The sequence below is a fragment of the Acipenser ruthenus genome, chromosome 13, assembly GCF_902713425.1.
Source record: "Acipenser ruthenus chromosome 13, fAciRut3.2 maternal haplotype, whole genome shotgun sequence".
Classification (NCBI taxonomy): Eukaryota; Metazoa; Chordata; class Actinopteri; order Acipenseriformes; family Acipenseridae; genus Acipenser; species Acipenser ruthenus.
In genome coordinates this window covers 33,054,646-33,068,382 of record NC_081201.1, presented here as the reverse complement: position 1 = coordinate 33,068,382, position 13,737 = coordinate 33,054,646, and the positions used below count along the sequence as shown (strand labels likewise).

Below are 13,737 nucleotides of genomic sequence, written 5' to 3'. Positions count from 1 at the left end.
AACACAACAACCTGGGAATTCAGTGCTCATTGCAGTGTCAACTGGCAGGCAGGCAGGCAGTCTCCATGAGATCTTCCCCTCACAGACTTGCAAGACAGTGATGGAGATAAAACCTGTTGTATAAATGTTTTGCCCACAGTGTATAGGTAACCAGCTCAGGTGTGTCAAACTCAAACCAGGAATGGATTTAACTGCTATGCAACGGGAGTCTTATTTCCATCCGTGCAATAGTGCTGAATTGAGTGGAGGTGTGTGTTTTGTCATGTTGATTACACGCTAGTGTCCACTGGGGGGCAGGGCTGGGACCACTAACCAAATTCATTTGACTTGTCTTGAGTGTTGTGGCCTGGATAAACTCGTTCCCTCTTCCCTGGCTAATTTTCCTAAATTAATCAATAAATCAAGCCCTCAGCTCCCCCACCCTGTAGACAGAGGCAGGACACCCCTGGATACAAGATGTTTCCTCTCAGTGAAGCTCTTCTTCTTCAACATTGTCTAAATCAGAGCTTGCATAAAAAAAAATCAAAAAAAGTTCACTGAAAAGCTGACTAAATAAAAGCAATTACACCGAGACCACTGCTTCAGTAGTCTTCTGCTCATTAAACATGTGGCATGTTTATTTTAACGCAACATCACAATTTGCTGCATCCTGACTGTACTTGCTTCTACCTAAAACTACAGTCTGCCCTGGCAGAATTTTCATATAAAAAATCTTAAATGAGATACTTCAAAAGCCAAACAGTGCTGAGTCCCCGTCCACACAATCCCTGCAGTAGGGAATTGGACCCTTCTTTGCTGCCCCTCACCTGCGTTGGGGTCCTCGAGCCTCACGTACCCCCCGAGGGGCATGTTCAGCAGCTGGTAGGTGACCTGCCCGTTGGGACCTTTGTCCGGGTCGACGGCCGAGACGGAGATGAGAGTGGTCCCGGGACGAGCCCCCTCCAGGATCCTCTCCGTGAAATTGGTCACGCCGAAGGGGCGGAACCTCGGGGTGTTGTCGTTTACATCCAGGACATTAACTGTCAACCGGGCTGCGCGGAGAGAGAGAGAGAGAGAGAGAGAGAGAGAGAGAGAGAGAGAGAGAGAGAGAGAGAGAGGAGAAAAGCATTCACATCCAGGATGTTCACCGTCAGTAGATATTCAGCGAGTCAAGCAGAGTGGTGGGTAGTTAGAGACAGAGGAAAAATACCATAGGGAAACATTTTAATTTGTATTACTTCACCATTTGGTATGGAGGAGTGATGCAGTAAGGGCGAGAAGCTTACCGTTTGGAACACTGACAGATTGTTCAATGACATCACTGGCGTTATCGTGAACGGAGATAGTGATGTCGAATGTGGCGACCAGCTCTCTGTTCAGCGCACTCCTGACAAACACAGCGCCTGGAGAATCCAGAAACATATTTCAAACACTCACACACTCAACATCATACAACCCCAGGGATGGAAATAACACCCCTATTGCACAGCAGTTTTAAAATCCATTCCAGGTTTTAAAACAAGCTTGATTAGCTGCAGTGTATCTATAACAAGCTTAAACTCACAGTGAAACCAGGAGTGGATCCCAAGACGATTTTTCACTCCCTAACCCAGCGGGAGAGTAAAGCAGGTATGGAAATATGACTCCTTTTGCAGTTTCACTCATTCCAGGTTTTACTACAAGCTTGATTAGCCACAGTTTATAGATAAACAAGTTCAGGTGTGTCTTATTAAATTCTTAGTAAAACCAGGAATGGATCAAACTGCTATGCAACAGGTCTTATTTCCAGCCTCTCCATGTGGTTCCCCAGTTAAGATCAACAACTTGGCGTAAACTGGATTCGCTCCACCCTCACGTGACTCAGTCCGCCTTCCGGGAGACACAGGGCCTTGTGCTGACTCCGTGTTCGGGCACACCCTACTCACCAGAGTGGAAGTCGATGCCAAACACGTCCTGCTGGCCTGCCACTGGGGAGTTGGTGTCATCCCTGGCCTGGATCTCAATGATGTAATACTCCAGGCGGGGTCGGAGGTCGCGGTCGGTAGCGGTCACCTGGGCGATGACGGCCCCTGGCGGGGTGGACTCGTTGATGTTGACGGTCTGGACGGGGATGAGGAACTCAGGCCGTGAGTCGTTCAGATCCTCCAGCACCAAGGACAGGGTGGAGGTGCCCGAGAGGGGGGGGGTGCCGCGGTCCGACGCCACCACAATCAGCCGGTATGAGTCGCGCTCCTCGCGGTCCAGTGTGACGTTGCCCACCAGCAGAGCCCCCGAGCTGGCGTTCATTACGAAACGGTCCTGGGCCCCGCCCTCGATGCGGTAAGTCAGCCAGCCATTCACACCCGAGTCCGCATCGCTTGCCGACACCTGGGTGAGTACCATACCTGCGAAAGCGAGAGACGGGGAGGGGGGGCAGTTACAAAACTTCATTGACTGACTTACTGTTCAATACAAGTATATAAGTGTGATTTAAAACAATGAATAATGATCAGTGTTAATGTAATAGCACAGATACTGCAGGGATGGAAATACGATTCCCATGGGATAGCCGTTTAATCCATTCCTGTTTTTACTGTGTGTTCAATAAGACACACCTGAGCTTGTTGTCTATACACTGTGGCTAATCAAGCTCATAGTAGAACCTGGAATGGGTGACTCTGTTATGCAATAGGAGTCTTATTTCCATCCCTGTACTGTACTATTATACAAACACAAGTGTAAATTGAAATGTGGAGATATGTACTGTTTAATATGAATATCATTCTCAGTGTATTACACTATGCACCAATTTGTACAGCGTGCCTTGACAATATAGATAGATAGATAGATAGATAGATAGATAGATAGATAGATAGATAGATAGAGATAGATAGATTTTGGAAGGCGGCCTGTGAGAGAGCAGGTTCATAAGATTTAGGATGGAGTAAATAAGATCTGCCACTGTAGATAATTAAAATAAAGCATGTGGTCTAAAAAACCTCCACATCTGACAGGTGCAATCCTGTCTTCTTTCATTTTACCAACAGGGGGCAGCATTGTACTTTATTTAGTCTGCAGCCTCCTAACAGTGAGGGATTTCAGTGAGCAACTTAATCCATACTGTCCAATGACTGATTAGAAACGTATTTGGTATTGGTCTGTAGGGAACGACCTACATGTGTCCATTATAAATGTTTACAATGGAAAATCTCAAGTAGGCCTACAGTACAGTTTAAGCTGACTGGCCTATTTTGATAACTGTCTTACATTGATTGTGTGTGAACAGGATTGCTGTGGTGTCAATGTGAAATCACATTGCTGGAGACAGGATCCAATGTTATTGTATGCTGCATTTCTTCCTCCTAGAGCAAAAAATGTACTTTGTGTATCAATTAGTGTGTTTTGCGGGGGGACAGGTTAATGGGTACACACTGCTGTGAGGTCAGACATGATTCCGAGAGCTCTATTGAGGTCACAGGAGGTTGAAAAAAGTCAATAGGATGTGATGACTGAAACAGAAAATGGTGCACGATGAATCGAAGGAAGATGCAGAATACATCTGGTATTTCATAGCATACAGTACCAAGCTGCTTTTTAAGGTATTTTTTCACTATTAGTTATTGGAGAGCAATAACTAGTAGCAATGTGCTATCGTATCGGCTTGTCTGTTAATTCAATTAGAATTTTATTAAAAAGTTATCACGTCCCATTGAGATTAAAATCTCTTTCATAAGAGCGACTTGGACAAGAAGCAGGCAGACAAAGGAAAAAACGAAGACACACACATCTCATCATCGCCCATACAAAGCTTAAAAAAAAAACACAGCGCAGATCAAGAGGTAAATGCTCTCCAGACTCATCTCGGCTCTCTCGGTTGCTTGCAGACTGGCTGCAGTCGCCATGGCAACATGACATCATGCAGATGTTCCGATAGAGTCACCTGTCTGGCCTCTCAGACAGACAGTGCTCTGACAGGGGGTGTTTCAACAGGACTCGAGTGCACACAGGTTCAGAAGCATGTCTATGAGCCCATTGAGTTTGGCATGCATGAACTCTACACTAAACAAAAAGGATACATTTCTTGTGCATGTAAACTTAATAACTACTGTCTCTCCTAATTCAACAGGCACGTGAGATACTCAGCCCCCCTCACCCCCAATTCAGATGTCTTTATTGGCATGACAAGTTACACAAGCATGTAGTTTTAGTTACAAAGTCAGTACAAAAAATATACTGAAATATAAAAACAACAATAAGGACATAGCAGACATATGGAGAGGCCTGCATGGTTTTTCCACATCAGTGTTGTGTGATACACTGCTGTTACGGACGCTGTCCCCTGTCGATGAGGTGAGGTGGGTTAAAATACTCACTTGTGGTGTGCCGTCGCCAGTTACACTTTCATCAATAACTTCCAGTTGTTTCTGCCAACTTTCTCAAATGTTTTTCTGTGTTTGGAACAGTGTCTCCGATTTAATCTCTCCACTGACGCACTGGTCACAGAGTCCGGCCGCTACAGGCTTCCAGTTTAATTTGCGTTTCAATCAGTTTCAATCTGCAGTTTGTAGTCCCTGCAGTTCCTGTATTTGATTAGGATCTGCCCGTGTATTTTTTTACAATGGAAATGCACAAGGGATCTGTAGCACTGTAATTCCACTTTCATTTGTCCGTCTCCTCCCCTCCCTCCCGTCCTCACTCCTCTCCTCCCTGCCTCACTCACCAGCCGGGCTGTTCTCCTGCAACCTCACGCTCAGTACGGCCGGGTTGAAGACGGGTCGGTTATCGTTCTCGTCCAGAACCGTGATGCTCAGAGGGACGGAACTGTTCAGCTGGCCCACATCCTCCGCAACCAGAACCAGCTCCAGCCTGGGGTCTGAGAGGGCCTCCCGGTCCAGAATCGCTCCTCCCCGGACAGACACCACGCCTTGGAGGCAGACAGACAGACAGGGTCACCCCTTATAAAAGTTCCCCATAGTAAAAGCATAGGAAAGTGTAATAAAGCACAGCGAAAGCACCATAAAGTATAGGTGAGCATTGTAAAAAACAGCAACTTATGGTAAAGCACATTAACCAGGGTAAATTACGGAAAATGCTAGTATAACCATGGGAAAAAGCAGGGTAAAACCAAAAAAATACCATGCAAAAATACTGTAGTAAACTTTTATAAGAGACCAACCCCACCCCACACTGACCTCTCCTGCTGTCCACAGTGAAGAGGTCCAGTCTTGACCCCAGCAGCCGGTAGGTGACCACCGCGTTGGGGCCCAGGTCATTGTCATGAGCCAGGATGGGACCGTTCAGCACGGAGACTGGAGTGCCTTCAGGTAAAGAAAGAGGTGTCTTTCTGTTTTTACTGGTTTATTTAGGATTAACTTGTGCGTTATTTAAAGAATCTTTTAAATAAAATAAATCCTGTAAATTCTATTGTGGAATCTTTTAAAGAAACCAAACCCAATCTAGAGCAGTTTAATTAATATAATACCTATCATCCATAACTCAATGGTGCCAAAATGTAGAAAATCTAAAAATACATGGTTTTGAATAATGTATTTTATTCTAAACAGATCTCTATCTATATATCTATCAATAGTATTATTGCTTTAATATTTAACATGTTTTCAAATGGCCCCCGTCCATATTATTCTGAATCCCGGTCCTAGTTTGTGTCGTTTCGCTCAGATTCAGTCTGAAGCCCCAGCCTGCCCCCCACACTCTGTCACCCACCTGCGAGGGAGTTCTCAGCGATCTGGGCTCGGTAGCTGGGCTCAGTGAAGAGGGGACGATTGTCATTCTCATCGGAGACAGAGATCAGCAGAGAGTCAGAGTCCTGGGGACAGAGACAGACAGACAGATGCACAGTATAGTCAGTTATTTGAATGCAGTATGCCAGGGTAAAATCAGTGTGCAGTGTAGTCAACCACGGGGTCATTCCATCATGGCCTGAAACCAGCTTCAACAGCACAGTCAAAACCTATACGCTTCATATGGGTGTGGGGGCGTACCCTGCGAGCGATGCGTGGGTTCTCTGGGTTATCCTTTACAGTGACGGTCAGTCTGTATTCGGACACTCGCTCCCGGTCAAGAGGCCGGTTCACCAAAACCACCCCTGTCTGCAGAAAAAACACAAAAACAGCTTTTAATCAAGTGACAACCATGCTTTTAAAATCCACTTTCTTGCACCGTAGCCACTAATTTCATTCAAAACTGTATTCTTTCCCATGACTTCAAACATTTCCTCAAGCTTCACAGACCCTCCAATTAATTATCACTGATCATGGATTACTTTGGTAACAGTAGGCAGTCTGAGATTAGTATCTAATTAATAGGGAGCTCTATTTTAGCAATGTAGAGTTTAATCACACAATGCTAGTTTTGCTTTCTCATTGTGTGAGTTGGTCCCTATAATGTGCTTCTTTTTAGTAAATTTGGAACTGTTCGTAAGTGACAGAGGTAGATTTGATCAGCCCACACACTGGTGAGTCACATCTGAAATCTCTACAGCGTTTTACAGCACCAAGGAACACCCCTGGATTGCATCGACCACCTATTTCAACAGGGAGATTCACCAGTGCTGTAAAATGCTCTAAAGAAATCCAGCCATGGCTTATCAAGGTTTGGGTGTTCCAAAGCATATTTATTTTTTCATATTTCAACGGCCAGCTTGTAGCAGTGTGACGTCACAATAGTGGCGTCGCCAAGCTCTGAATTCAGCGCTCCCCACAGCAACGGCAATGTTTAGTCCATACAACAAAAAATATATTTATTAAATCTACAATAATGGGGCTCGGAGGACAGCGTGTGTTCGTCTTCGCCGCTCCCGAGTCAGTGCGGGGGTGGCAGCGGTGAGAAAAAAAGGGGTCAAATCAATTGGCGACTACTAAATTAAAAAAAAGAAAATCTATAATAATGACTACATGGTTTATTGTGCATGGTACAGAGAGATGACACGATGGTTCTTCGTAGGCACTCTGGAGAACATTGTTATTGTGATTATTTTTGCATTACTCACTCAGAACCATTGAGCTCTCTCTGTATAGACTGATCAAATGAACCTGTATGGTTTGCTGGTGTTCGTGTGTGACTAGGAGTCACTGCAGTTGAAAAGAGGTTGGACCGTATCTGAGCGCGTACCGTCTCATTGATGTAGAAGGCGTTGTCCGTGTTTCCGGCTGTGATATTGAAGGTCAGCAGAGCGTTGCGGCCGCTGTCCCCGTCGAAGGCCAGCACGCGGGAGACCGAGGTGGAGACGGAGGCGCCCTCACTGACGCTCGTGTTCATGGGCAGGTTCAGCAGTATCGGGTCATTGTCATTGATATCCAGCACTCGCACGCTCACCAGCACCTACCGTACAGAGAAATACAATCATCTCAGTGTTCTGTCTTTTTACAGATGACAATGAGCTGGGCAACGTGTAGCTGGAATGAGTGGGAATGAGTGGGAACATCTCACTGTCACTGGTCTCAACATGTATTCTACGAGTCCTTGCAACACCTAACCATGGCACTAACAGTTGATTATTTTTCTGCTAAATTATTTGTCTGCTAAATAACTAATTATTAATAAAGATTATTTTTCATTATGTGAATCTTAAGCGTTGTGTGGCACCGCTCTTGGAGTGGCGAGTGGAGAGAGGAAGAGGATAAGATCCTTCAGGCCACCAGGCTGCTGTGTTTATTGTTCTTTCATATTCTCCACAGTCCTGAACACATCCATTTTCCTCATTTGAAGACCTTCCTCCCCTCGCAGCTTAGGCCCGATGTTGATCAGCATCTCTTTCAAACAACTCAACTTTTTTTTTTTTTTTTTTTTTTAAGGACGCCCATACAAATTTTGGACCCTTACTTATTTGTCTGTATCTGTTGTGCTCTAACTGCTCTTCTTCAGACTTTTACCCTTGACTCTTAACCTCCTTAAGACCTTTCAGGTTGCATTCGGGTACAAGCCAATAAATAACAGACTATATACAATTAAAGTGATTATTTTATATTTTTCAGCAAACACCAGTCTGGCAGCCAATGCAGGAAGGCAAGACAGGGGGTATTGTGCTAAGCCGAAAGGTTATTACATTTTTCAAGATTAATAAAAAAAAAACCCTAAAGATAATTATCGGAAGTGCACAAGTCTTGGAGCGTCGATCTGCTTTTGTCAGACCTTATCCACCTGTAATGATCTCATTACCAATTCACGTGGGAGGCGAACCACTAACACTATGTGAACATGCTGTTGCTGGCTGCTCTCTAAGCATACATTGTAGAGCCCTGCAGCACAGGACCGTCTTTTAAAGCGCAGATGGGAAGCATGCACCACATTACTGGACTGTGGAGGACTGCTTTTCCCACTGCGCTTCACAGCCGGGATCGTTCACATGTGAGCCGAATTTGACAACCGCTGCACTATGGAAACATGCTGCTCGCTTTTCCAACGTGTCATAAACTTTTCAGCAGACCGTCTCTGAACTCGGAAACTGTGTTTCAATCTGCATTATGTTTATGTAAAATTGTCAAAGCAGGCCCTTATTTTGACACACATGCGGTGACACCTGACAGACATGGTTTGATACATGCCAGCCTGTGTTTGTTAGAAAGCCGGACGTGGTTGATAATGACGTGATCTTTTTGTTTCAGATGATCCAGTGAGCAGCAGCTCTGTTCCACATGTGGAAACACTGAAAATGTTGCTGCAGTGCTGCTTACATGCATATATATTATTTATATTAACTTGGGAGGGAGCTGAAATGTGCGCTGGGCTTTTCAGAAGGTTTTGCTTCAGTAAGGCGGACTCAGTCCTCCCACTGATGTATAAAAACACATTTCCTCCACCCCTACCTTTCTTTAAAAAAACACCTAGTGTTTTTTTTTTCTGCTGATATAGAATTAATAGTCAATATTTAACCTTTTCTGTGCCAAGGACAATTTTACTTAAACTCTTCTGCTGTGCCCTAGTAAAAAACATTCTTCTCTTAAAATATGTATTTCTTTATAATGAACATTGTTTGGTTTTCATAAATAATAATAAAAGAAACATTAAGATATATTGCCATGTATGTTTATATATCTGTAAAGAAAATGAATAGCCAAGCTGGATATAAATTTAAAATATCAACATATCCCTTGCATCAAATCACTCCATGGTGAATTCAGAAATCGAGCTCCAGACAAACAAACACATTGCCTAACTTGGGACAGACTTCTGATGTCTCCCTTCCAAATTCCTATGAAAAGGGAATGGAACGTCCTATGGTACCTAGTTCTGAGACAATATTACAGACACCAATGATTTACTACTGTAACTTGTACTGAAATTTAAACCGAAAACACTTGCTATGTGCAACTCAACAATTATGGGGTGTGAAACTCTTTTTGTGGTGAGAGCCAGATGCAATACAATTTAATAATTGACAGTTTTCTCAGGTCTCCAATCCATTGCAGCAACTAATGAAAACTGTCTGCCAACATACAAAATAAAAACTACAACACTAACAAAGATAATTACTCATCGGTTAAAAACTACTTTGCCATGACTGCAGGCAGTTTCCATGGCAGTCTGTTCAGCACTTAGAGAGCAGATGCTTGGAGACACTACACAGTTTGCAAACAGAGGTTTAAATGTTTCATATGTCAAAAACAAAACGTCCTAACCCAAAATAGCAGAAGTGGAAAATACAGCTCTGCAGAAACCAGATGTAAATTTATGGTGAGGAACCATGACGTTGACTTATGATTATCATGTTTTTTTTTCCCCGAACGTCATCTATGAAGGTCACGTCAGCTAACTGGCACGCTTTTGTGTGAAACAAGGAAGTGGATACAGAGAGACTGTCTATCATGAAATAATGTTCAGGACAGTAGATTCTGTCTGATCTGAACAATTGGGATCTGACCCTGCTCAGATTAGCGATGTGTTCAGAATCACAATGTGTACCAGAATACATGCTCTAATCTTCCTTATGTTTTTCATGTATATATTTAAATCACAAATTAAACAAACAACCCTTTAAAATCCAACAGACAGAGACAACTATAATCTGATTACTCCAAATAGTAATTTCCTTTTTTTTTTTTCAGATAGCAAAAACGCACCCAACAAAGTTACCCCGAAATAAAAAACTCACTCACTTAAATTTCACGGCTGGTGAGTAGTCTAAAGCTGTTTATTATCAGTTACAGACATGTAAATAAGTTTTTTTTTCTTCTTTTCAGACAAAAAAATTGCACTAATGACAATTTGGAGCAAATTGAGAATCCAGCCCTAAGTGGTTTATACTCTCATGACAGCATTACAACATTGAAGTTCAGCTGTTGTCAGACAGAATTTAATTAGGACAGCATGGTTCGGATTATTGGTCAGTTCAGATACGTGACATTTATTGAAACCGTGGTTCAAAAATTGACCATAATAATATTGGACTTTGTCTATCCAGGGAATGCTAAATTACATTGGTAACTGCAGTTCTACCACTTCTGCAGCAGCTGCAGTATCTCAGGGAAACCAGTTTAGACAAAAATGGAAATATTGAATTAAATGAGGGAACTTTTAGTGTATGAGGTGAGACCAATGTCTAGTTATCGGGGTCTATTTAAATGATCTAAACCTGGTGGATTCTAATATAGAACTCTATTAATCCAGATAGGGTGATTCATAGACCCCCTTATCAGACATTACCGTGCTGCTGCGCGCCGGCATGCCCAGGTCCTTTGCCTGCACCGTGATGTTGTAGAAGGCGATGTTCTCACGGTCCAGCTCCGCGTCCCTGCGCACACGCAGCTCTCCCTCCACCGGGGAGATCACAAACTCATCTGGGGAGGAAACACAACCACAACCATACAGCATTGCTTACATTTTTATAGAGGTATGCACCAATCATTTCTGTTTTCTTCATTCGCATACATGCTGTAGTATATTCTGAACCCTGACCGTCGCTATGAATGAAATCCATAGGAAATTAATAGTTGTTAAGACTCACTCTGGGGGTCTCCGGACACAATGCTGTACTCCACCTGTCCGTTGGGCCCCGAGTCTTCGTCCTGCGCTCGCAGGGTCCACACCCGGGGGCCCGGCTGGCCCTCAGTGATGTCGAAGGGCCCCTCGAAGGAGCGCGGGAAGGTTGGCGTCACGTCGTTGACGTCTATCACGTTGACCAGCACCTGAGGAGAGCCCTCAGGAAAGTTTAGCACAGGATTTGTGCACACTTGGTCGTTCAGAACACAGTAAAACTATAAAACTGCACTAGAGCAGTCAAAACTGTGTATTATTCTGCCAAAACAACAATGCCAGTAGTACCAGCAGTATATTGAGGGACATTTAAAATAACAATAACCTATAAATTGCACTGATAAACATTTTTGGCAAGGTGCACTGGCAGATGGCTGACAGAAAGGGTGTCGGTATAATGTTGGTGGGGGGTTAGGATTGTTTTACACTGGCACACATGTACATACCGTGGAGCTGGACTGCAGTCTCTGTGAGGGGTTCGGACACTGGTCAGTGGCGGTGATGATGAGGGTGTAGCGTCCGTGGCTGACCTCGTAGTCCAGCTCTTTCAGTGTGACCACAGTTCCCTGCAGACAGAGAGAGACATTCATTCGAAGTGCAGAGTACAGGCATTTCAATTAGTACACACACACACATATATATATAAAATATTCAACATTTCTGTACATTTACTACATTATCTTTGACTCAGTATCAAGCCAGTAACAAACATCTGAATTCGAATTTGAATTTGACAGAGACAAAGAGAAACAGAGAGACAGAATAAACACTCCAATCATCTTGAAAGTGTGGGTCAAATATTATATATATATATATACACACTGTATATATATATAAAATGTAACTGTCAACTTAGCATGCTTTGTGAATGCAGCCTATTTTCCAACTTGAAAACCCAAAAAATTATTTGAATTAAAGCAAGGATATTTTTATCACTCAGCTTTTATAATGTTTTATTTATCTATGTATTTATTTATTTGACCATTTTTCTTCTTTTAGTTATATCTTCTTCTATTATACTGTTTGGCTATGTTCATAATTACTGCATCAGGAGGTATTTAAAGAGCTGTTGGTCCACGGGGGCAGCGTTGCGTGGCTCACCGTGGTCCTGTTGATGTAGAAGGTGCTGTCCACGTTCCCCTCTGCAATGTGGTACAGGACAGTTCCGTTAAGCCCCTGGTCTCGGTCCGTGGCACTGACCGTCAGCATGACAGAGCCAGCCGTGGCGGGACCCTCTCGGAATGTGGCTTCGTAGACCAGCTGCGTGAAGACTGGGGCATTGTCGTTCTCATCCAGGATGGTCACGAAAACCATGGTGGTGGCCTGGGCAGAGGAGAGGGGATAGCAGGATGACAGTTTGAATAATACATCAAGATTCCGAAGGTTATAAAAATCAACAAATCAATTGGAAAATCAAACTTACAATGATTGTAAACTTCTTCTAACTAGGACTTCTTTGAAGTGACATGTCTGCCACAACCCTCCCTAATATTTTTTTAATAATGTATTAATATATCATAGAGATACATCCATTTGCAGATGTTTAATTTTATATATTTTGTGTTCTTAAATCAGAAGCACTTCCATAACACTAACAAAATATTGAGTGCAACTGACTGAGCAGGAATGGAATGTAACTTCCTCCAAAGAAACACTCGCATGGACTCGGGCAGTGCGGATTCCAAAAGATTAGACCACAATGGTGATTTGGATCACTCTGGTTCTTGGGTGTACATTTAAAATTAAAAACATTTAACCTCCCATAAATGATATCCTCATTCTTTAAGCAGTTCTAACCAACGTTTAACTACCTTTATTATTATCAGTACTGGTCTTTTGATTCCTCACTCTTTTTTTAAAATTCTGGGTATACAAACACAAAGCCATGGACAAACTGCAGCTGTAGGTCTGATCTGATCATTGGAGTGAAATATTGCATGAAATATTGAAAATAGCTGAAAGAAGTAGTTTTGGACACAGAATAAATATGTTTTTCATCGACATTTTTTTTCCATTGCTTTTTATGGGAAGAAAAAGGCATCTTCATATGAGGTCGTCATGCATTTGTGTCTTCCATATGTCCCCCTATAAATATTAGCAGAGGTTTTGTATCTGTACACATATAAATGAAAGCAGCAGCCATGTTTCAGCCAGAGTTGTCTTTGGAATATCTGCAAATTGATCCGTTTATTTAAAATTGCATTCACTGGAAAAGTCATCTGAGCTGCAGGCAGCTTGTTTGCACAGGCGTCCATCTCAGTTGGAACAACAAGTTACAATGACATACAAGCGTACAGCAAGCTCACTGATTCACAATCCAGGTATTATTGTACCCTCTGCACTTCAAGTGCTATCACAAGGCAGATTCAAATGATCAGACAGCAATCTTTCAAAATGATGAAGTGACGCTGGGAGTTATACGAGTAGTTTACTCCAGTCTGAAGGGGCAGCAAAAGCAAAAGCTTTCCTTCCAATAGCAATTCTCATGTTTGGTCTTTTAAAATATTTAGCATTAGAAACCACTGAAGTAAAAAAAAAAAAAACATGCACACACCTTAAACAGAAGACAAGGCAGAGCTAATAATTGTAGTGGTTAGGCAATGGATTTTAAAACCCTGGCTAGCACTCTAACAGCATATACTGGGACAGTTACAAACCAGATGTTTTGGATTACTGAGTCCTATCTCCTTAAAGAGCATGTAGATAATCACCCCAAGAGTGTTGTGATTTAAATTTAAAAAAATAAACTAAAAAACAAAACAAACAGATGAAGGTAATCTTGTTTTA

General features: G+C 42.8%; 1 protein-coding gene across 7 annotated transcripts in view; it reads right to left on the bottom strand.

The window, feature by feature from the left end:
• The window catches only part of LOC117417697 (cadherin-23), a 162,693-nt gene that overhangs the window by 12,335 nt on the left and 136,621 nt on the right, over positions 1-13,737 (bottom strand). For all 7 annotated transcript variants that reach the window (XM_058985168.1, XM_058985170.1, XM_058985173.1 and 4 more), the window contains 12 exons: positions 12,052-12,273; positions 11,397-11,516; positions 10,922-11,102; positions 10,621-10,754; positions 7,090-7,299; positions 5,961-6,068; positions 5,683-5,785; positions 5,151-5,276; positions 4,679-4,882; positions 1,905-2,363; positions 1,266-1,382; positions 807-1,031 (listed from right to left, as the gene is read on the bottom strand). In XM_058985168.1, the coding sequence (XP_058841151.1) occupies positions 807-1,031; positions 1,266-1,382; positions 1,905-2,363; positions 4,679-4,882; positions 5,151-5,276; positions 5,683-5,785; positions 5,961-6,068; positions 7,090-7,299; positions 10,621-10,754; positions 10,922-11,102; positions 11,397-11,516; positions 12,052-12,273 (2,209 nt within the window). The remainder of the gene's footprint in view (positions 1-806; positions 1,032-1,265; positions 1,383-1,904; positions 2,364-4,678; positions 4,883-5,150; positions 5,277-5,682; positions 5,786-5,960; positions 6,069-7,089; positions 7,300-10,620; positions 10,755-10,921; positions 11,103-11,396; positions 11,517-12,051; positions 12,274-13,737) is intronic.